This window comes from Sturnira hondurensis, unplaced genomic scaffold (genome assembly GCF_014824575.4).
Source record: "Sturnira hondurensis isolate 20B ecotype Veracruz unplaced genomic scaffold, ASM1482457v3 Scaffold0022215, whole genome shotgun sequence".
Taxonomy (NCBI): domain Eukaryota; kingdom Metazoa; phylum Chordata; class Mammalia; order Chiroptera; family Phyllostomidae; genus Sturnira; species Sturnira hondurensis.
The window spans coordinates 11,885,130-11,907,147 of NW_028094846.1; the positions used below are offsets into that span (position 1 = coordinate 11,885,130).

At 42.3% G+C, this 22,018-nt stretch overlaps 1 protein-coding gene and 1 long non-coding RNA gene across 7 annotated transcripts in view; one reads left to right on the forward strand and one right to left on the reverse strand.

Annotated features, from left to right (window-relative positions):
• The window catches only part of SMG7 (SMG7 nonsense mediated mRNA decay factor), a 68,013-nt gene that overhangs the window by 25,933 nt on the left and 20,062 nt on the right, over positions 1-22,018 (forward strand). For 5 of the 6 annotated variants that reach the window (XM_037035280.1, XM_037035283.1, XM_037035284.1 and 2 more), the window contains 8 exons: positions 3,963-3,994; positions 6,241-6,358; positions 7,915-8,047; positions 14,394-14,565; positions 15,753-15,824; positions 16,699-16,849; positions 17,224-17,359; positions 21,682-21,844. In XM_037035280.1, coding sequence (XP_036891175.1) covers positions 3,963-3,994; positions 6,241-6,358; positions 7,915-8,047; positions 14,394-14,565; positions 15,753-15,824; positions 16,699-16,849; positions 17,224-17,359; positions 21,682-21,844 — 977 coding nt within the window. Of the gene's footprint in view, positions 1-3,962; positions 3,995-4,648; positions 4,725-6,240; positions 6,359-7,914; positions 8,048-14,393; positions 14,566-15,752; positions 15,825-16,698; positions 16,850-17,223; positions 17,360-21,681; positions 21,845-22,018 lie in introns of those variants that run through there. The other variant, XM_037035282.1, reaches the window with a different exon arrangement.
• On the reverse strand, positions 1,199-19,191 carry LOC118979235 (uncharacterized). Its single transcript, XR_005064871.1, has 3 exons — positions 19,181-19,191; positions 14,341-14,342; positions 1,199-1,322 (listed from the first exon to the last, which is right to left on the reverse strand). It is a non-coding gene; the product is annotated as an uncharacterized LOC118979235 (long non-coding RNA).

Genomic DNA, 22,018 nt, shown 5'->3' on the forward strand with positions numbered 1-22,018 from the left:
AGCAGTGCTATTTTTATTCTTGGTTCATTCATTCTCTCTATCGATTCCTTCAGCTTTAAAGTAAGAATATAAAGGAACTCATGTTGCCACAACTTCTACCAAGAAGAACCATTTAAAAACTCTTCCTTTTTATATAATAAGCATTGGCTATAGGCTGTGAGTTGTAAAAACCAGATAAACTATATAAACTATAAAAACAAATTGGCTTTTAACAAAACCAGAAGGTCAGTTGTGATGTTTTTTTCTTTATAAAGTAAAATATAATCGAATAACCAGTTTTGTTCTAATCTTTATGAAAGTTGATAGAAGATCACATCTCTCTTGCTTTGATTTCCTGTGTATTATGCACTGTGAAAAAAAGAAAGCATAGTAGTGTAGGTGTGGGGTGTAGACTTTCCTCTTCTCGGGACGTGACAGTTCTCACTTAATCCCTCTTTCTCACCTGTCCGAGTGGGCATTTGGGGTACACGGGGGAAAGGAGGAGTTAGTGGGTAATAGTACTAAACCTAATGATGCCTTAAACAGTTTGCAGATTAACTTCATCAAAAATATGGCATGGCCTGGAACGGCTAACTTTCCAACTACATGCGGCTGTTCTTTAACAGTTCTCTGTGTGAGTGGACTGTGGGTATTAACTAATGAAAATGGATTTATTTACTCTGAGGGAACTGTTATTGATGATTCTTCATATGGGAAAACTGTTGTTTGGGAACTTACAGATATTTTATTTCTCTCTCTTTTGTTTTTAGATCAAGTACTCCCTAGAGCAGGACAGGCAAAGATTTTCTGCGAAGGGGGAGGTAGCAAATGTTTCAGGCTTGGAGGGCCATGTGGTCTTCGTTGAACCACTCAGTTCTGCCCTTGTGGCAGAGAGCAACCATAGACAGTATGTAAATGGACAGGCACAGCTGTGTTCCAGTAAAATTTATTTACAAAATCCAGATTCAGGGTGAAGGAGGGAATTTCACTCAAAGCTGACCATTGCACTAGAATATGAATTCTACTTGTAGTCTTTCTGATAAAAACTCAGATATTTATTTCCTAATGTGAACAGATCGTTTCATTTAGGATAGTTGACCTAAATGTTGGTATTCAGTTGATGGCACAAAACTGAACCTAGATAAGGCTGTCAGCTTTTTATGTTATAGAATTTTTTTACTCTAATTTGGAAGAAATAGAAGTACCATATTTTGCAGTGTATAATGCACACTTTTGCCCAATTTTTGAGCAGAAAATAAGGATGTGCATTATACACAGGTAGGTCTAAAAACGTGGGTGTACATTATGCATGGGAGCGCATTATACACCGCAAAATACGGTAACTTGGACTTTGGTGTCAGAAGGAACTAGGTTTGCACTTAATTGTACCTAATTGCTTTGTGACTGTGGACAAATTATTTTACATTTCAGAGTTTCAATTTCCTTGTTTATGGAATGGGAATTAATAGTAGCTATCTCCCAGGGTTGCTATATTTTCCATTTAGCTCTCTTTTTTCATCATTTCAATTTAGCAAGATTATTTTAGTCATTAGCATGTGTCTCTTTCAGAACCTAGTAAGGAACTCTGCACAGAAATGGGCACTTTTACCCTCATCAGCTGAGGAATCAAAACTCCTGGAATTTCAAAATGCTTTAATATTTATGTCATAGAATGTTATGACATTTTTGTACTTTCTTAGTGCTTCAATTTTTACTTTTATAGTTTTTCTTGGACAGATTTAGTATATGAAAATACAGTGTAGAATTTTGATCTCTATTTGTCGATGGAAGCCTGGTCCAGAATCTGTTAGAATTATAGTTCTCCATTTACTGACCAACCTATAAGAGAAGCAGATTATTTGTAAATTGTTCTTGTTATATGTGCTCAATGTAACTGGAAGTTGTGAGCATGCTGAAATGATACTGTTCATCTTTACAAGCAAATCTTATTTGGAATGAGAAAACAACCTTTAGTCACATCACCCTAAGAATAAAACATCTTGTATACGTATGAGCTTTTAGCTAAAATATGGAAACATAGCCCTGGCTGGTATAGCTCAGTGGATTGAGCACAGGCCTGTGAAGCAAAAGGTCCCTGGTTCGATTCCCAGTCAGGGCACATGCCTGGGTTGCAGGCCAGGTCCCCAGTAGGGAACACATGAGAGGCAATCACACATTGATGTTTCTCTCCCACTCTTTCTCCGTTCCTTTCCCTCTCTCTAAAAAAAATTAATTAGTGAATTAAAAAATAAATAAAATATGGAAACATAGTAAAATACTTCATCCTCTTCAGGGACAAAATGAAAGGTTATTGAACCCAGTAAAGATGCATGATTAGCACTGGCTTTTTTGGTATGAAGTTCATAAATCAGCACTCTCAGAGGACTTGAGCGGGGAGGAGAGGAGGCCATGTGACAAGGCTAGGGTATGTGGCATTCTTCGTTAAGTTGTCGGACCTTCTGTTTTAGGGCATGAGTCAGTGACCTTGTGAAAAAAAATTTTAGTGGCAGGAGTTTAACACTCTAAGCAAACAATGGAGCTGGGCTATGTGGATAATGGAATTTGATGTGATGTTATATTTTAGAACTGAGTGTAGCCATTTATTTAGTATTTTATACTGAAAGTTCCCATATGGTTTGTGGTTAACTCTATAGCACTCTATTGTGATTCCATTGTTTAAAAACTTAATTTTTTTAAAGATTTTATTTATTTTTAGAGAGAGGGAAAGGGAGGGAGAAAGAGAGGGAGAGAAACATCCATCAATCAGTTGCGTCTCTTCTGTGCATCCAGCCACCTGGCCCATAGCCCAGGCCTTTGCTGTGACTTGGATCTAACCTTTGGCCTCATAGGGTAACACCCAGCCCACTGAGCCACACCTCTCCAGGCAAGATTTTGTTTTTTTAAGTTAAGAGCAGTGGGAAATGATTAAAGTGTTTAAGTGGGTGATTGGTAAGATCAGATGTGCATTGTAAAGGACCCCTCTGCCAGCAGTGGGGAGGACTGAGTGAAGTGGAGGGGACACAGTTTACTGCCTTTGCAGCACAGGCAGGGGGCACTTGTAACTGACTGAGAGTGGCTGAGCAGTGGGGGAGCAGGGGAGCAGGAGACCTGCGGGGTTATAGTGGAGTTGATAGATTACCGGAGATTTGGAGACCCTTGTCGTGGGCGACTTCAGGTGTCTGTCACAGCTGGAATGCTGTGCTCTGTTTGCTCGGGTGAAGACCACTAGGCAAAGAACCAGGGGTGGCAGGGGGAGATAGGTCATGGGTTCAGTTTTGGGCCTCTCGAATCCAGGCCATGCTTGAAGAATTCTTGAAGAATTTGGGAGAGTAGCTTAGAGGAGAATACGGGAAGAAGGTTCTAAAATCCGTGAGAGACTCATTGTGCATGCTTTAATTCTGAAGACAAGGAAGTATTCAGTAGAAAGAAGTCTTGACATTTTTGAGAGGGGTGGGGGTAGCCTTAGGAAAGACTAGAAGGAGCGCACTAGGTGGCATCACTGGTAGGGGGAGTAAGGAGCACGATGGGCAGTGTTCCACAGGGGAAGGGGGAAGAGGGCTCTGGGAGTGTGGGGCGTCCTTTTCCGAAAGGGGCTGAGGCTGAGAAACAGGGCAGAACGCAGCAGCCTGAGGAGAGGGGAGGTTTTAAATACAGTGGCTTGTGAATTGTGAATTTCCCCTGGTTGCTTCCAGGGGAAATTTTTATTTAAGATGGTCATTTAATGTTACCTTAAATAATCAGATTTGGAGACAAACAGCAAGAAAGTGAACTTTACTTAGTGGAAGAGTTATGATGAGCTGTAAGCTTCTAAGGCCTGGCATCAATCTGCCAAGACCTGGTGCCAGCCACCCTGTGTGAGAAGGAGGGGACACTATTGTCTGGGCCTCGGATGAAGCTGCTGCACAGCCCTCCTGCGCTGGATGTGCTCACTTAGCGTGATGTACGTTGGGCGCACCTAACCGATGTTCTCTCTTCCCTTTTAGGCAGGCAGAAGTCCTGAAGGCTGACATGACAGGTACTGGCTGCTGGGTTGTTTTTCCCACCTGACTTGGTCCATTCAGTTCAGAGAAGGGTATCTTTCCTCTGTTACTTGTAGCTCCGTCCTAGTTGCCAAAGGGATAATAACTTGCTATTTCCTCTTACAGTTTGCTTTAAATATTTATTCTATATTTTGTATTCTTACTTAGATGATTTGTCAGGAATTTTAGATAAGTTGTACCACCTGCATTTTGGTTGAATATTGCCTAATTTAATGCGTATAACCATTTAATTTTTATGAAGTATTTATCAGTTATTTCAGACATACAGAAAAAATTCACGCATACCCTTTGGTGTTAGGTTTATATCTTCTTGTTTATAATTACCCAAATTTGAATAGTAAGTAAGCCTTCTGAAAAAATATTTGCAGGGAAACTGAAAATTTTTGAAGTTGAATGAGTTACCTTACCACATTTTTGGGGGGTCCCTTATCTTTCTTGTTTTGGACAATAGCCAAGGTGTTTTTGAAAGAATAACTGGACTTAGTCACTAAATAGAGCAAATGACTTTAATCTCTCAGTTAGGAAAAATATGTCAATAACTCTAGTGATGAGTATGCTCTCTATAATCACATGTGCTGTTTAAAAGTGTAAAAGTGATATGTGATAATGGATCTCATTCTGATTTTGAGGAATTTAGTTGTGCAGTGAAATTCACCAAGAAGAGTCAAACTACTGTGATAACCAGCATATTTGCAAAAGTTTACAGTTAAGAGGAAGTGATCTGTTGATGTTTTGCTCTCAACTTCTACACTTGTGGGCTAATGTTGTGTAGGAATTTGGGTTATCTCATTGTCTCTTGTTCAGGAAAAAGCCCCTCCCCCACACAAGCTCAGAAACAGTTATAGGCTTACTTAGTATAGCAACTCAGTTCCTTCTCCTTATTAACATAATTGTCATCATTTTCCATACTAGGGATGTCAGTTTCAGCTCTGAACCACTGTTATTATTGGCATTATAAGCATAATCTTAAGTACTAAACACCTTCGGTGAGTGTATGCTAAGGGTTTGACTTTTATAAGGGACATTTGACTGCCTAGAAACATTAACCAAGGTATTAAGTGTACTCATTTAAATAATAGTCTTTCTGATAGATCAGATTTAATGAGCCCTTACCATCCTTTCCCTGCCATCAAGAATTGAAGCAGAGTTGAATAAATGCATAACATTTATTTAATCATCCGAAACTTAATAAGGGACCAAGAAGCTGATAATTAGACCTCTCCCACCTTTTTTAGTAGCCAGCAAACTCTTCTGAGGACTAAGTCATATCCAGAAGATTCTTTTTGCCGAATGGGATTGTGGTGGCTGCAGGTACAGAGACCTAGGAAAGAGTGAGAAGTGAGTCTTTGCGCAGCAGGAAACACCGAGTGCAGCCGGACAGCCTGACTGAGCAGTCGGAAGTGCACGTATTGAAAAGCCTGCCACTGAGCTCTTCTCGTGAGCTAGCTCACTGTCGGTTACGGCCTCGGGAGCCTACTTATTGGAGAGGCTAGTGTGCCTTACAGGACTCTGGCCCACAGTGTGGCCTCACTTTGGTATTATGTGTAGTGATAGCCTGACTTTCTGATTTCACCCGCACCCAGTCTCTCATCCGGCCTCTTGAGCAGTTTAATCACTGTCTGCTACCAGCCCTCATTTACATTAAATACCAAGTACGGATTGCTCACCAAAGGGTCTTGGCAGGCAGTCCGCCAGTCGTTAAAATAATGCTCACTGTCCTGGCCTCATGTGGTGGACAGACATACACGGAGTGGGAGTGACAGCAGAAAGCTCAGACAGCTGCTGCATTAGGAGCCCACGCGAGGATTCTGTAAGGACAGCTGGGAGAGTGATTCAAAATAAAGAGAGAAAAGGCTGCTTTGGTCAGAGAGGTCTAGTGGTGAGAGGAAGTGGACCGAGCTGGCAGTCCATCATTTCAGAGGGTGACTGACTGCTACAAGGCACGTGGCTTCCTATGATACGAGTACTTCCAAATCCAAACCTAAAGGAAAGGGCAAGCCATTTTTTTCCCATGGTATTATTTTAAAGCTAAAAGACACATACAGCAGCACACGGACTTAGTCATAGACGAAAGGTGTGAAAGTCACTTGACATGCAGTGACATAAAACTGCTCCAGCACGTTCATGGTTTGCTTTGGGGAGCAGAGTGGGGAGGAATCGTCGAGGTGCCGTAATGGACTTAATGCTGTGTCCACTCTTCTGTTTCTGTTCTGTCCCTCAGATTCCAAGCTGGGTCCAGCTGAGGTCTGGACGTCCAGGCAGGCTCTGCAGGACCTGTACCAGAAAATGCTGGTTACTGACTTGGAATACGCTCTAGACAAGAAAGTAGAGCAGGACCTGTAAGTACCGTCGTTTGGGACGTCCCTGTTAAGGTCAAGGTCCCAACAAGACTTTAGGACAGAAAAACCAGTTTGGTTGGTTCTTTTCAACCTCTCTTGGAGTAAGCGTTTTCAGTGAAAATTTAAAAAAAATATTATAATGCGGGTTTTTTTAAACCAAATATTTGATTTTACTTTTGGTATTATTGTAAAAGTAATATTTGGTATTCCTTTTACATACAGTCTTAGGTGGCAAGAGAAGTGTTCAGAGTTGACTCTTAAGGGCATATCATAAAATAAATAGGTATGTCCTTTTCTCCCCCTAATAAGACTAAAGAAAGATTTTATATATTTAGGCTATTCCAGTCATTCTTTCTGTGAGGGGTAAAATGGGAGATGACCAGATTCCCAAGTGAGTAAATACATGTCTTTTGTGGAAGGCCTTGCCTTTAAATCGAACCCATGGAACGAAGGTATTAGCCTGATGAAAAATTAAACATCAGTTAAGAACCTACTGTGTAGCACTGCCCCTGACCCCAGGCTGTGGTGGAGGTTCGTGTTCCTCACCCTCCACACTTTTCTTAAATTACTTTGTATTATTAGATCTAGAGGTAGTGCTCACTCAACCCGCTCGGGATCCGCAGCTGTGGTGTTAGAGTGAAGCTAAGACGCCATTGAAAATGCTGAGAGAGTGTTTGACCTCGTACCTCATTAAAAACCCGAGTGCTCTAGAGCCTTACAAGTTGACTTTGGTAAAGAACTAGGTACTTTCCAGGTAGGGTGTAAACCCTTCACCTGCGTTTATGTCCTTGAGTCAGTAGTAACACCCTCCCTTCCTCTGAGTTCCGGTGTCCCTCTGTGATTTCCGGTGTCCCTCTGAGTTCCGGTGTCCCTCTGTGATTGCCAGTTAGGAGGGGGCTGTTTTTACTTGACTGTAAAATGGTTTTCTAAACAACTTGATTAGTGAAAGGCACTTTATGGCAGGATTTTGGTATGCTATGCTGTAGTATTGTGCGGTTTCTGACTTTAAATAGTCAAATGGAAATGTCAGAAAATGAGCTTACTTTTAAGCTCTAAAGAAAAAGAGAAATGAACTATTACATAGAGATAGAACTGTGGAAAATAGATTTTTAGGGAAATAAGGGATATGGCTTAATACAAAACTTTTTCCCCTGTACACATCATTTGTTAGGGTATGCTCAGTTATATTTTGGCACAATGTTTGCAGATTTGTTAATAGCTTATTTGTACTTTGGTCTCACCACCGTAGTTCTGGTGTTGTGCTGTCATTTTCAAGTAGGCTCTAACTTTAGTCGCTCTAAACGATTAGTAGCTGAAGCCCCGTTCTGGTTATTCAGACATTTGGTGAGTGCTCACTACGATCGGTTGGATTCTACTACCTGTCTAGTCTTGTTCAAAGGGGAGCCTAAAGTTATTTAAATAAGTGAATAACTTGAATGCAGGTTTACTCTCTAGTGTGTTATAATTATAACAAACAGTTCTTTCTTGTTCTCAGGGGGACCAGTGTCTGCCCAGTGAGTCACTGCTATACAAATAGAATTACATTTTGTTTTCAGCTGGAATCACGCCTTTAAGAATCAGATCACAACACTACAAGGCCAGGCAAAGAATCGAGCAAACCCAAATCGGAGTGAAGTGCAGGCAAACCTTTCTCTGTTCCTAGAGGCAGCTAGTGGCTTCTACACTCAGGTGAGTTCTGCCTTGTACACCACTTTCCCTAGAATTAGTGGTCAATGTTCTCTTTGTACACATCTTGTTGATCGTGTACACACCCGTGTAACAACCACTATGGGGGCCATCCAGGAGTGGGTCACCTGTGATCTCAATAAAGATGTTCCAAATTGTTTACCATAAGACCTTTAAACAAAGACTCTATTCTTAAACAGTCTGCTGTTTCAGCTTCGTGGTTGGAGGTATGATTGGGTAAACGGAAAACGGGTGACAAAAGCAGCGTCTTAGTGAAACACTGGAAGTGGTCAGTTACAAGCGGTGTCAGAGCAGATGTGAATTTATAGTGGGTGTAGTTATTATGAAAGTAGCTGCTGTGTTGTACCAGGTAAGAACTTGTCAAAGTTTGTGTTATCCAGTGAGTTTTCACAGTTTTGTATAGGCAGTAGGATTTAGAGCTTCAAATGCTGTTAAACCACCTGAGAAATGGAGCTGCTTTTCTGCGGTGTCACGAAGGTATCATTTTCCTTAGAGACTTTCCTCATCCTTAGTTACACTCTGATATAACTTCTAAATCCAGGGAGGTAAAAGAATGAATGAATCTTTTTTCCGAACAATGGATTTTCTTTACTGTGAGCAGAACCCTTTAAAAACTTGATTTTATTCATTTGTAGTAGCATTTATCATTTCATTAATAAAATATCTGTATGTAAATGTTCATCTTCAGATGACAAGATTAAGGTTTGAGGATCTTGCTCTTGGCCAGTTCTTGGAGTGCTGCTGCTTGACCGTCATTGTGTGTGTGCAGTTGGACCCTGTATTTTCAGGAATCTCAGCTCAGTGGGATTTTAATGAAGGGGGTGTCTGCCCCCCTGTCCCGGCTGCCGCATCACCACTTTCAGCTCTGCTTCTCTGAGGTCCAGATTCCTGTCCTAACATCTTGGACAGATTCTGTACATTCTGGTCACTTCTAGGTTTTCGAAACGTAGTCCAGTTTTAAAACTCCAGTCTTGTTTCCGATCAAATTTTCTTTCCCCCACCCATTAGAAACTAGAACTGTGAACATAACCGAAGTAGGGCAGCAGCCAGGACGCGGGGCAACTGGGGCAGCTGGGGCAGCTGGACTTGGTGGAGGGAGCGGGAAGGCATCCACCCACTGCAGCCCATTTTTGTGAAGGCCGTTGTACAGATGGATGTGTTATCCTGAAAAGGATTCTTGGCCTGCCTTTATGACGTGGCATGTTATGCATTGCGAAGTACTTAATTGGATATTGATAAATCACATCTGCAAGGAAGTCAAATAAGAATCATTTTATGGAAGGAGCATGATATTTGTAAAAACATTTTATAAAATTCAAATGTCTTAAAATACTGTTTTATAAGGGAAAAGTGGGCAGGTGATCTAATTTTGAAATTTATTTTTGAAATTTCTATAATCATTAATTTTTTCACCTTCATTTCTTAGGCAGTGGTTGAGCGGTTACAACAGTTGTACAGTCGTAGAATGAGCGTCAGTAAACTTTCTTGCACGTGTCAACATGAGTAGGACTTTGTAGTTGCGTCTTTATGTGGTCTGGGTTTGATCGCTGAAACAGCTAAGGCTGTGGCCGACGGCAACGTCCCACTCGGTTTCCCTGATGGCGTGCGGTGCGGGTTAGCCGCCGGATTGGGGAAGTGGGCCGAATCCAGATCATCGTGCAGCTTTATAGTCTAAAATATGTTTTGGAATTTAATTTTTTAATATATTTTATTGATTATACCATTACAGTTGTTCTATTCCCCCCCTTCATTCCCCTCCACCCTGCACACTCCCTCCCCCACCATTCCCCCCCCTTAGTTTATGTCCACGTGTCTCAAGTTCTTTAGATTCTATATTTCCCCTACTATTCTTGCCCTCCCCCCTACTATTCTTGCCCTCCCCCCTACTATTCTTGCCCTCCCCCCTACTATTCTTGCCCTCCCCCCTATTTTCTACCTACCGTCTATGCTACTTATTCTCTGTACCTTCTTCCCCCTTCTCCTCCTCACACTCCCCTGTCTCACTGCTCACTCTGCTGGTTTCTTAGTCCCGGTTGATCAGTTCATTGTTGTCAGACTTCCATGTACTTCAGTTTTTTGTTCTTTGGCTGTGTCTTTGTTTACTAAACCTTTGTTGTATTCAAACTTGGTTGTGGGAGAAGGTACAGTGTTTCTACCTACGCCTCCATCTTGGCGGAAGTCTATTTTTTTTTTAAAGATTTTATTTATTTATTTTTAGAGAGGGGAAGGGAGGGAGCGAAACATTGGCCTGCAACCCAGGCATGTGCCCTGACTGGGAATTCAACCTGTGACCTTTGGGTTTGCAGGCCAGCACTCAGTCCCCTGAGCCACACCAGTCAAGGCTGAAATTTAATTTGTTTGTTACAGGATGCTTGGCGTACAATATTGTATTGATTTCAGGTGTGAAGCATAGTGATTTAGCAGCTTAAGTGATCGCCTCAAGTCTAGCAACCTTCCCTCACTGTGTAGTTACTACAGTATTACCGACTACGTTCCCTGTGCTGTGTAGTTATTATAGTATTACCGACTACGTTCCCTGTGCGGTATAGTTACTACAGTATAAACGACTACGTTCCCTGGGCTGTGTAGTTACTACAGTATAAACGACTACGTTCCCTGTGCTGTGTAGTTACTACAGTATAAACGACTACGTTCCCTGTGCTGTGTAGTTATTATAGTATTACCGACTACGTTCCCTGTGCGGTATAGTTACTACAGTATAAACGACTACGTTCCCTGGGCTGTGTAGTTACTACAGTATAAACGACTACGTTCCCTGTGCGGTGTAGTTACTACAGTATAAACGACTACGTTCCCTGGGCTGTGTAGTTACTACAGTGTAACCTACTGCGTTCCCTGGGCTGTACATCTCCATGATTGATTTAGTGACTGAAAATCCGTGTCTCTCAAACCCGCTTCACCTCTTTCGCCCCTTTCACCTCTCGAATTTCCATCTTAAGTTGTAGTTGCAGACCACTGGAGTGCAGTCAGAAGAGGGACATGAAAAGGTTTACGTTTTTATTTATTTATTTTTTAATTATTTATTTATTTATCTTTTAGAGGGGAAGGAGAGAGGGAGAGAAACAGCAATCTATGGTTGCCTTTTGTGCATCCCCTGCTGGGAGTTAGCCTGCAAGGAACCAGCCTGCAACCCAGGCATGTGCCCTGACTGGGAATCGAACCGCGATCAAGGTTTACGTTTTTAAAGATTACCCTAAAAGTTGTGGGGAGGATGGATTAGCAGGGGTCAGGAATGGAAGCTGGTTAGGACGTCACTGGAGTAATGGAGGGAAATTGATGTCCTTGCTGGGGAATTGGATTGGGCGTGTGGGAGAGTCAGAGATGACTTGAGTTACCAGATGGGACAGCCAGTTGACTGGCTGTACCATTTGCTTAGATGGGGAACACTTTTACGAGAAAGCTCTGTCCATGGAAAGTTCTGTCCATGCTCAGTCTGAGGAGGTACCTACCTGGCCTCTAAGTGGAGACGTCCAATAGATAATTGGGGAAACAGGCTTGCAGCCCAGTGACAGGCCAGAGTAAAGTACAATAAAGAACCCTGATGGAGACAGACATTGGTGTTTAGCCTTTAAAGTCCCGGACCAGGTGGGAACAGACTTGGCACAAAAAGAGCCACGATTTCCATAAGAGACAATCAGAGGGAGTTGGTACCTCAGGAACAGGAGCAGAGCCTCTGTGAGGAGAGGGCGCAGTCAGCCCTGCTGCTGCTGCTGCTGCCAAGAAGTGAAGAAGCAAGAAGGTTAAAAGGGACCAATAGAGTTGACAGCGTGGAAGTCACTGGGGAAATGAGCAGTACCATATTTCTTCATTTCTAAAAGATTTTCCCTGTTTTAATATCTCTGAAGTAGGGCCCTGGCTGGTGCGGCTCAGTGGATTGAGTGCCATCCCACTGAGGGTTGGCACATTACAAAGGGTTGCTGGTTCCATTCCTGGTTGGGACACATGGCTGGGTTGCAGGCCAGGTCCCCAGTAGGGGCCGCTCAAGGGGCAACCACACATGGATGTTTCTCTCCCTCTTTCTCCCTGTTTCCCCCTCTCAAAATAAATGAAATAAAAAATATCTCTGAAATAGGGATAAGTTTACAGTAGTAGGTAAATCACCATTGAGTTGGCAGCAGTTTCCCCCCTCAGTGTTATATAGAGCAATAGTTATTCTTTGGGCATCTTGGATTTGATCAAGTGCGGCTCCATCGGCAGGGAGAGGGTGGAGACCTGACCGGCGTGGATTGAGGGGAGACTGGTTTGAGATTATCCTTCGTTGTATTCTCTGTGAAGGCGGTTTTGACTTCTTAGCTGGGGTTTTGTTGACCATTTTGAAGCATATGGTGCCTCGAGCCAGAACCAGATGCCCAGTCGAAACGAAGGTGTGACATTCTGCTGTAGGTTTTCTTAACATCAAAAAACAGTAGTCTTTAATCTAAGGAAATAGTTCTTCATTCTTGGCATAGAGTAAACAGCTAAGGAGCAGCACAATAGTATAATAATGGTGTTTTCCCAGAATAATCGCCAAGTATAGTTTTTTTCAACTTGAGAAACATCTGTTTCTCTTTTTAATTTTACCTTGTTTCTTTCTGCCTCTAAACCAACTAGTGTCCGCTTGCCCAGAATCCTTGAGCCAGCAGAAATGGCTCTGGTGTCTCCACCTGCAACCTCTGTGTGCAGGCGGAACTGATACTGTGCGGCATTCCACTGGCCTTCCGGCCAGGTTTGATTTACCTTCTGTGAACGTTCTTTTTTCTTCCTGGTAGACGTTCAGCTCTGCCTGCTTTTCCAGTCTGTCCTTCCAGTACTTGCTGAACTTGAGTCTTTATCCCACCATGTTTCTTCTCGACACCCGCCACTGTCGCCTGGTTCGGGTTTGCGCTTTTTCTGTTGCTGTCTTTTTTTTTCATACTCCCTGCCTTTTCTGTTTCCTGACTCTAGCCAGCCATTCCAGGCATTAACTTGTTTACCCAGTTTTGTCAACAAATGTCTTGCCCATTACAAATGTACAGTTATAAGTAAAGATGTAGTACGTAATGTCTATGCTTAGTGATAAAGGCACACAGAATTTATATTCAGTTGTGGAGGTGGTGGTTTTCATCTTAGGGAAAAAGTGGGACATTTGAAAGAAATCCTTCTGAGTTGGGTCCTGGGAGTGTCATATGTTGTATTGTGGATTTCTGCACATTACAAAGAGTGGTGATAGAATCAGGGTGTTTTTAATTCTGTAAACTTAATCAAATCATTTGGTATTGCTGTTGCTTTCATATCCTCTTCTGGAAAAAAATAGAGCTGATTATATGTCTACTAGTTTATCAAAATGATAAAGTCAGACAAACGGATCAAAGAACCAGAGAATGAAGTTTGTTATAAATGTAGAATATTCTGTTGGCTTAAACTGTCATGCTTTTAAAAATATTTATTTATTTTTAGAGAGAGGGGAAGGGAAGGAGAAAGAGTGGGAGAGAAACATCAATGTGTGGTTGCCTCCCATGTGTCCCCCACCGGGGGCCTGGCCCACAACCCAGGCATGTGCCCCGACCGGGAATCGAACCAGCGACCCCCTGCTTCACAGGCCTGTGCTCAGTCCACTGAGCCACACCAGCCAGGGATTAAGCTGTCATATTTAATGCCCCTCCCTTTCTTTCCTTTTCTCCACTCTGCACTTTATGTACCTGTCTTGCTCATTTTGCTGTGAGCTCTTTAAGGACACAGATTTGTTAATTCATGTGTGTATCTCATCATGGTGGCTGATAAAGTAATCAAATATTTGAAGGAATAATATTTGTAAGTAAATATCGGAATGAATGAGCAGGGTGCAGAGAACTTGTGTGGGGTCAAGAAGGCAGCCCTTGGTGGGAAGGTGGGAGGAGGAAGCCTTTGGATGAAGGAACTGGGAAGGAGTGCTTGGTGAGGTCCAGGAAGATGGGTCCGACGAACGTCCGCTGCGGTTTCAGTGGAGTGGCGCTGGCATGGGGAGAGGGCTTTGTGTGGCGGGCTGAGGAGCGAGCAGGAACCGAGGAAGCGGGTGTGGGGCACGTACGTGGGCTCCGTGGCGTCCGGCTGCGGTGTTTGAAGCAGTGCTGCTGTTCCTTGTCAGCGTGGGTTCTAGATTGCTCTGGCACTGGGGAACCCGACATGTGGTCTGCAGTGGATGTTACTGATTATCATGTGGAAGATTACTGTAGTTTTCTTAAAGTCTTTGCTCGGGTCTCAGTGGTATGTGATACCAGGCACGTAGGTTAAAGTGTATAAACTTTCCGCTAGAGTACTTCTGCCTTACCAGTTCTGACTTGATACTAAGTCTTGCTGTGTTTCCTTTTAGTTATTACAAGAACTGTGTACAGTGTTTAATGTCGATTTACCGTGCCGTGTGAAGTCTTCCCAGCTGGGAATTATCAGCCATAAGCAGACGCACACCAGCGCCATCGTGAAGCCACAGTCCAGCTCCTGTTCCTACATCTGCCAGCACTGCCTCGTTCACCTGGGGGACATCGGTGAGCCTGTGGGTGGAGGCGTTGGTGACGCAGCCGTCCTTTTCTTTGGTGCGGTCATAGAAGGGACCTCGATCTGTCTTTAAACTGAGCGTGCACACACGATGCACATCATCGTAAGAGGGAACTGTAAAATACACTTTAAGGAACTCTGATTTTCTCAGTGTTTTGGGATTGGCAAAGGGTCTAGGAGGAAGTAACTTTTGTGTTAACGTTTGAATTTTATTCAGATTTGTTCAGATGTAGGCAAATAATAAACAGCAGAAATGTAATCAGTTAAACTTTCCAAAGTGTGAGCTCTAATATTTTCTCAATGAAGTCTGTACTTTTGGAATTGCAGGGTTTACAAATTATTCCTTCTGAAGTTAGATTGCCTTCTTTCCTTCCTACAGTGCATTAGAAACTCATTTTTGTTTCCTTTTTACAGTTAAATTTCTATTTCCAGTTTGTGTATCTTATCTAGGAATGTGATGTAACTTATTTCTTGTTCATTCCTTTAAGGTGACCTAAACAGGTTGTAAAACAAATTAACTATAGGATTATGTTTTGCTGTCCTCAAATTATAAGGAGTGGGGAACATTACTGCTTGACGTTAGAAGATTGTAGATTTCTTGATGTCATAAATCATTGACTCAATGAGGGTCACATCCAAATAAGCACCAAGTTCTGCAGGGAGAGTCACGGGAGAGAGAATCTAGGTTGTCTGCTTTCAGTGTGTTCTTTGCACACACACAGTTACTATTGGAGTAGGTATGAGGCATTTTTCAAAATCACTTTATAAGATATTGAAGAAATACATAATTTGCAGATCATATTGTATAGTGTTTTTTGTTTTGTTTTGTTTTTAAGTGCCATATAACTCACCCCTTGTTGGCCGGCTCCAGGTCACCAGCATAGTCCATAGTGGGAGCTGGTGATGCATGACCCTGGAGGACTCGAAAGTGGGGGCTAGGTAAGCGTTCACGTTGGTTCCGCGCTAGAGGTCCCACGTAGGGCAGGCCGGATGGACACGTCGCACATAATCCTATAGTTAATTTGTTTTAAAGTAGTTTTCTCTCTTAAATTCTCTTAGATTAGCTTTCATGTTCGTTATCTTTAGAATTTAAAACTATAGCTGTTTTGCAAGTACTGCCCTAGCTGGTGCTTGATTTGTTGGTTCGTTTTTAAACTCAATTCTCTTCCTCCCTCAGCCCGATACAGAAACCAAACCAGCCAGGCGGAGTCCTACTATCGGCACGCAGCCCAGCTGGTCCCCTCGAACGGTGAGTGCGCCTCTCGGGCGGCTCGTGGGTGGCGGTGGTGGTGGTGGTGGCGGCGGCGCTGCTTTCTTGACAGCGGTGTGGAGAGTAACTGGAGGCTCATCTTTCAAGTGTGATGAGTTTGGGTATTGATTGTCATATTTTTCCTTTTACCTATATGTTCTATGTAACTGAAAATGAAATTTTTAAAATAGCATAACTGTTGTCATTAAAGCAGTGTAATAGATATTCCCTAATGTCATCTAAAACTGTTTCAACAACTCTGGCTTCCTTAATTACTTGTACAATAATTTCTGTGTAATACTACCATTTCTGTCCTAGAAAAAATATCTCGTTACCCAAAAGGTAGTGCTTTTTTCTTGTTTGATGGTCCCAGAAGTCGGCATTAGTGGTGATTCCTGAAGTAGAGAAATGACAGTGGGTGTTTGGTGGTATCAGCCATTCTCGTTAAGCCACATTGACATCCCCTAGATTCTACAAGGAGCCCCTTGGAAGTCTCCAGCAGGGGTAGCAGCCAGTGCACTGTTTGTTTCTTGTTGTTTGGCTGCTTTCCCACCACAGCGGCAAAGTCGGGGGTTGTAATAGAGACTCTGGCCCACAAGGCCGAGAAACACTTAGTATCCAGCCCTTTCTGAAGTCTTATTTGAACTGTAGTGCTCTCCATTGTAAGTATGTGGCCTCAAACCGAAACGTTTTGTGCACCATTGCTGAAGTCTGATGTTTTTACGCTATGCCCATTTGTAGTGATATAGTCGTGACATTTAGGTTATGAAATACTCTGCCTTACTAATTTAAAGGTGTAAAAATTGGTCATCTGTGTTCTGATCATAGGATTGGGCATCGTTAGTTACTTTAGAACCTTAACTTTCTCCTCTAGGTCAGCCTTACAACCAGTTGGCTATCTTAGCTTCTTCCAAGGGAGACCATCTGACCACAATTTTCTACTACTGCAGAAGCATTGCTGTGAAGTTCCCTTTCCCAGCTGCCTCCACTAACCTACAAAAAGCACTTTCTAAAGCACTGGAAAGGTAGGGTTGACTTTTCCGAGAGGACTTCGTGTAACCTGGTAGTCTTCGCCCTTCAAATTTGTGCAGGCAAGAAATAATGGCCACCGCCCTGTGCTTCTCTCGTATGTGCCCGATGTACAGACAGTAATAAATAGTAGCTTTGTGTGTAGTTGCCAACTGAATTTCAACCCAGCAGCAAGTGATTCGTCCCCAGTAGAGGAGCACAGGCTGCTGAATTACTGGCTTCGTCTGAGTGTGTTGCGGTTGAAAACTCAGGGAGATGCAGAATCCTTTCCAGGTGCTCAAGTCATGTGTATGTGCAGACTGAAGCCTCCTCTAAGAGGCTTTAGCCATTTTACTGCTTAAGATTCATGGAAGTTTTTCTTTCATTTCAGCCGGGATGAGGTGAAAACCAAATGGGGCGTTTCTGACTTCATCAAGGCCTTTATTAAATTCCACGGTCACGTGTACCTGAGTAAGAGCTTGGAAAAGTTGAGCCCTCTTCGAGAAAAATTGGAAGAACAGTTTAAGGTTAGAATTCAAGAACAGAATTTATTGTTTTGTATAAGGAAGCATAAAATTCGGGGGAAGATGACTCCCAGTTTTTATACCATTACTTAACTGTAAACTGTCAATAACAATTAACTTTGAAATTAAATACGAACTTTTTGCATACTGCGTGCCCTCAATTTAAACTAAGGTGCCCTCTGTATAAAGAAATACGCACAGCGATGGTGGACTGGGTGCCTGCCAATTGACAAAAAAATACCAAGTGGGAAGAAATGGCTCTTCTGCCTTTTTTCTTAGACCAAGCATATTTCTTTCTCAGTTTTGAAAATACTGCTTTTGATGGATTAGATATTTTTAGATATGGTTTTGTTACCTACTTTATAGATATTTCCATTCTGCAAATCAAGCTCATTTTTCTTTTTTTTTAAATTCATTTTAATCTCATTACTTTTTTTTTAAGATTTTATTTATTTATCTTTAGATGGGAAGGGAAGGAGAGAGGGAGAGAAATATCAATGTGTGGTTGCCTCTCGTGCGTCCCCTGCTGGGAACCTTCCTACAACCCAGGCATGTGCCCTGACTGGGAATCGAACCGCGATCCTTTAGTTTGTAGGCCCATGCTCAATCCACTGAGCTACACCAGCCAGGGCTCAAGCTCATTTTTCTTACTGTACTTTGATCCCTCAGGATTTGTAGTAGTTAGAAGAAAAGGAATGAGAAATTTTATGCAACAGATACATATTTTACAAACTTATATAAGTAGAGAAAACGAAATGATCTTTGTTTTATTTACATACATGAAAATGACCTTTTTAGCATATTAAATTAGCTACTTAAATGTAGCATAATATGTAAAATATGGGAAGCGTGAAAATTAAAGTGTTACCTTTATTTTTATTCATGTATTCACCAAACATTTGACTCGTGTATCTGTCATTGTTTTAGTCTCTGGATCAACAGTGAACAAGACATTCTGAAAGGACATGTTTTATTTCTTGGTTACTGCTGGATGTCATATATACCTGGGGAACCACCCATAACTGCTTTGCCGTTTTAAGAATATTATGAAAGTTTCACATTCCAGAGATTGTAGAACTTAGTAATAACTGAGACATACATTGGCCAGATACAGTCATTGTGAAATCATTCTTACAGATCATCATTTTTTAGCTGATACTTTTTTTGTTTAAGGATTATCTAAATAACTCTAATAGCAGCAGTTGGTTTTAAAGGAAGCGTCTAAAATAAGAGTCCTCTGCAGTTTCTGCTCCTGTTGGCGGCCCACGTAAACTCATCCCCGGTTTGTAGCGTCGGGTGCATCAGAGCAGCACCTGGCTCTGTAGTGCTCCGGAAGGAACGAATAAGTCTGGATGCCTTCATTACGAGTTTTCACGTAGGTCAAGGATTACCTTACCATACATAACGTATCTTTGGCCTTTCCTGAAGTCAGAACTAAAATTAAATTTTAAAATTTAGGTAGAGCCCTGGTGGTGTGGCCCAGTGGACGATTTCCAATCAGGCACATGCCAGTAGGCAGTGTGCAAGAGGCAACCATCTCCATCTTTTTTCCTTTCCCTCCATCGCTTCCTCCCTCTCTTTCCTTCTATAGAAAAAATACATACGTGCATACATACATAAATAGACATAGGCAGGGTGTTGTTAAGGATTCTGTCTTTTGAGAACCTGAAAGTCAGATCGACAGGCATCTTGAGTGGTTTGGGTGTGGTCCTGGTAAAATATCCGGGGATTGGACCAGGTGACTTGACATTGCTTCCAGCACTCTGGTCCTATGAAAGATGCACTCCCTAAATGGGGACGGAAGGGAGCCCACCTTAATGAGACTTTCTCTTAAGTTATTCTAGTCTAGGATCTAGTCACTTTTGCATTTGGTTCAACCATAAACACTAATATTCTCTTCAGATGTGTATTTCTGGTGAAGTTCTGGTGGGCGTGTGTGGGCAGTTGCCAAAATACTCTTTGAAGTATGGTTCCTGTACTCTGAAGTTAAACAACACAGTGTGAAGCAGATTTGTTTCAAACCTTACCCAGTGCTGAAGTAGCAGAAGAACATTGTTGGGGTGAAATTTTAGCGTTGTTGAGTAAATACGTGAAATTATTTCTAAAGCATTTGTGGATAATTAGTTTAAAACTTGGGTGTGTCTAACTAACAGTCTTTAGCTACTAAGCAGAAACATTCACCAAGTCGAGCTTCACTGAGGGGCAAAGGCCTGGGGTGTAGGAAGTGGGGTAGGAACTGAGGCACAAGGCTTTCTATGGCTGTCAAGTGAGTGCTGTTAACCTGTAGGTGTTTAGGTCAGTGTCTTCCTCAGCCGCTGTTGAAAGTGTCTTTCAGTGACAATACGTCCATTCCCATCTAGCTTTGTTCGGGGGGAGTCTCCACTTCCTACAATACAGTCCGAGTTTTACAAAATTATAGTTGAATAGGTACACATTTACCTCCAAAGTTGTGAGTTATTCCTTCACTAAGTATTTATTGAGTACCTACTGTGTGCCATGCACTCTTCTGGGCCCTTGGAGAGACAAGGGAGAGAAGAAGACACAACCTGTGCTTTTATGAACTTACATTTGCTGGTACTGGGCCTTGCCCATGTGCATTAACTTCTGTGCCTACACTCGAAAATCCTTTGAAGGCTGGGATTCTGCTCTGTAGGACATTGCCTTCTGTAGTAAATGTGGGTTTATAGATGCAGGGCATCCATTGCTGTTTTATAATTGTAAGAAAACGGTTTTTAAAGATTTTATTTATTTATTTCTATAGGGGAAGGGAAGGAGAGAGGGAGAGAAATATCAATGTATGGTTGCCTTTTGTGCGTCCCCTGTTGGGAGTTGGTCTGCAACCCAGGCATGTGCCCTGGCTGGGAATCTAACCACGATCCTCTGGTTCGCAGGCCAGCTGGCTACACCAGCTGAGCTACACCAGCCAGGGCAGAAAAAAAGCTTTTTGAAAAAATAAATTAATATTCTCATTTTATGCCAGTATTACGCATTTGTGTAAATGGTCAGCTTATGTGGAAGGTTGGACATAGAGATCGAAAGAGAAATTTTGTAGGAAGATCCTGGAGCAGAGCTGGGATTTCAGGACAGTCTGGAGGAAGGGAGGAAAGTGCCGGCTGCCTTTGGGGAGGAAATGCGCCCTCTAGAGGTATATGCCAGAATGGCCACCGGCCAGGAGGCTGCCAGGTCTGGTTGGGGGAGGAGAGGTGAAGCGGAGAGGAGCCGCATTTTTCTCCAGTGATATGTGAAATACCTTGCTAATGAATTGTGGAACTTGTTCTGGATGTTTCACATTCTTTAACAGTATGTAGGAAAAAAATTCTAAAGGGAGCTCCAAATTTCTGAGGTGGTAGAATTCTTGTCACTGCTGGTAGAATTACAAATAAGGTTATTTATTTCCACCATAAGGTGGTGAGTCCCCACTGTCTCCACAAGTATTTCCTTGGGAGGGAGGTGGGCTGTGGCTAGGATATCGTTTTTGTTACCAGCTTGGTTAGGAACTTGTGTGGTTAGAAAGGTGATTAAGTTGATGCCGCCAGCTGAGTGCTTGTTGGTGAATCCTTCCTCATCGTGCTGGTTAGCAGGTCACTGTGAACATGCAGTTATTCAGTGAGATGTGATGATGAAGGTCTTGTGTGTACCCTCCTTATGGGGGGAAATGTCAGGGTAATAACTTGTAGAAGTGCCTGTACATAGTAATGATTGCTTTAGAATCTTGTTTACTTCGTGTTCCAAAGTATGTTCTTGCTATATACCTCCTTTATAAAGAAGTTTCTTTAAATATGTCAAACCTTTGAAAGAGTAAATTTTATGACAAAGTTTGGAAGTCATGCATTATGTACCAGGAGTTCAAAAACACGTTTTGAGTCTTTTCGTTGAAAATTTCTTTCTCACTGTGTGCATGTATTTTTTAGTCATTGGTCCCAGTTGAATATTTTAGTGTGTACATCTCTCATAAAAACAGCTTCTAATGGATAAAGGTATTTGAACTTATTGATGGATGCCTAAAACTTTTTTCTCAGACCATATTTAAAAATAGTTACTTAAAGAAGAAAACTATTGTGAAAAACGTCTCAACATCACCACAGCTCAGTGGTGTCTGGGTTAGTTCCTTCCGAGGCGAGGAGAAACGTCTCAGCCTGAGAACTGTCAGACCACATTAGACTCGATTAAAATGCCGGGATTACGAGTGGAACGGTCTACTCATCTGTAACTTGACTGTTGGCCCCCATGGCTCTAGAAATGCAGACTGCCAGTTCAGTCCTTGCGTCGAAGACAGCTCCTGTTCTGGATAACAGTGTGTGCAGTGTTCCTGTCTTCTCTTACAGAGGCTGCTGTTTCAGAAAGCTTTCAACTCTCAGCAGTTAGTTCACGTCACTGTCATTAACCTGTTCCAACTTCATCACCTTCGTGACTTTAGCAATGAGACGGAACAGCATAGTTACAGCCAAGATGAGCAGCTGTGTTGGACACAGCTGTTGGCCCTCTTCAGTGAGTATTAAACCGTTTTACTTTCTGTTCCGTCTTCTTGGGAAAGCATAATCTTAGGCGTTTTCGTCATTGTAACAAAGCACTAGAGACCTGTAAAGAAGTGTCCTGTTTGTTTTAACATTGACTCAAGAGGCCTAAATTCTCTTCTTTGCTGCCATCGTCAACTGTATCTGT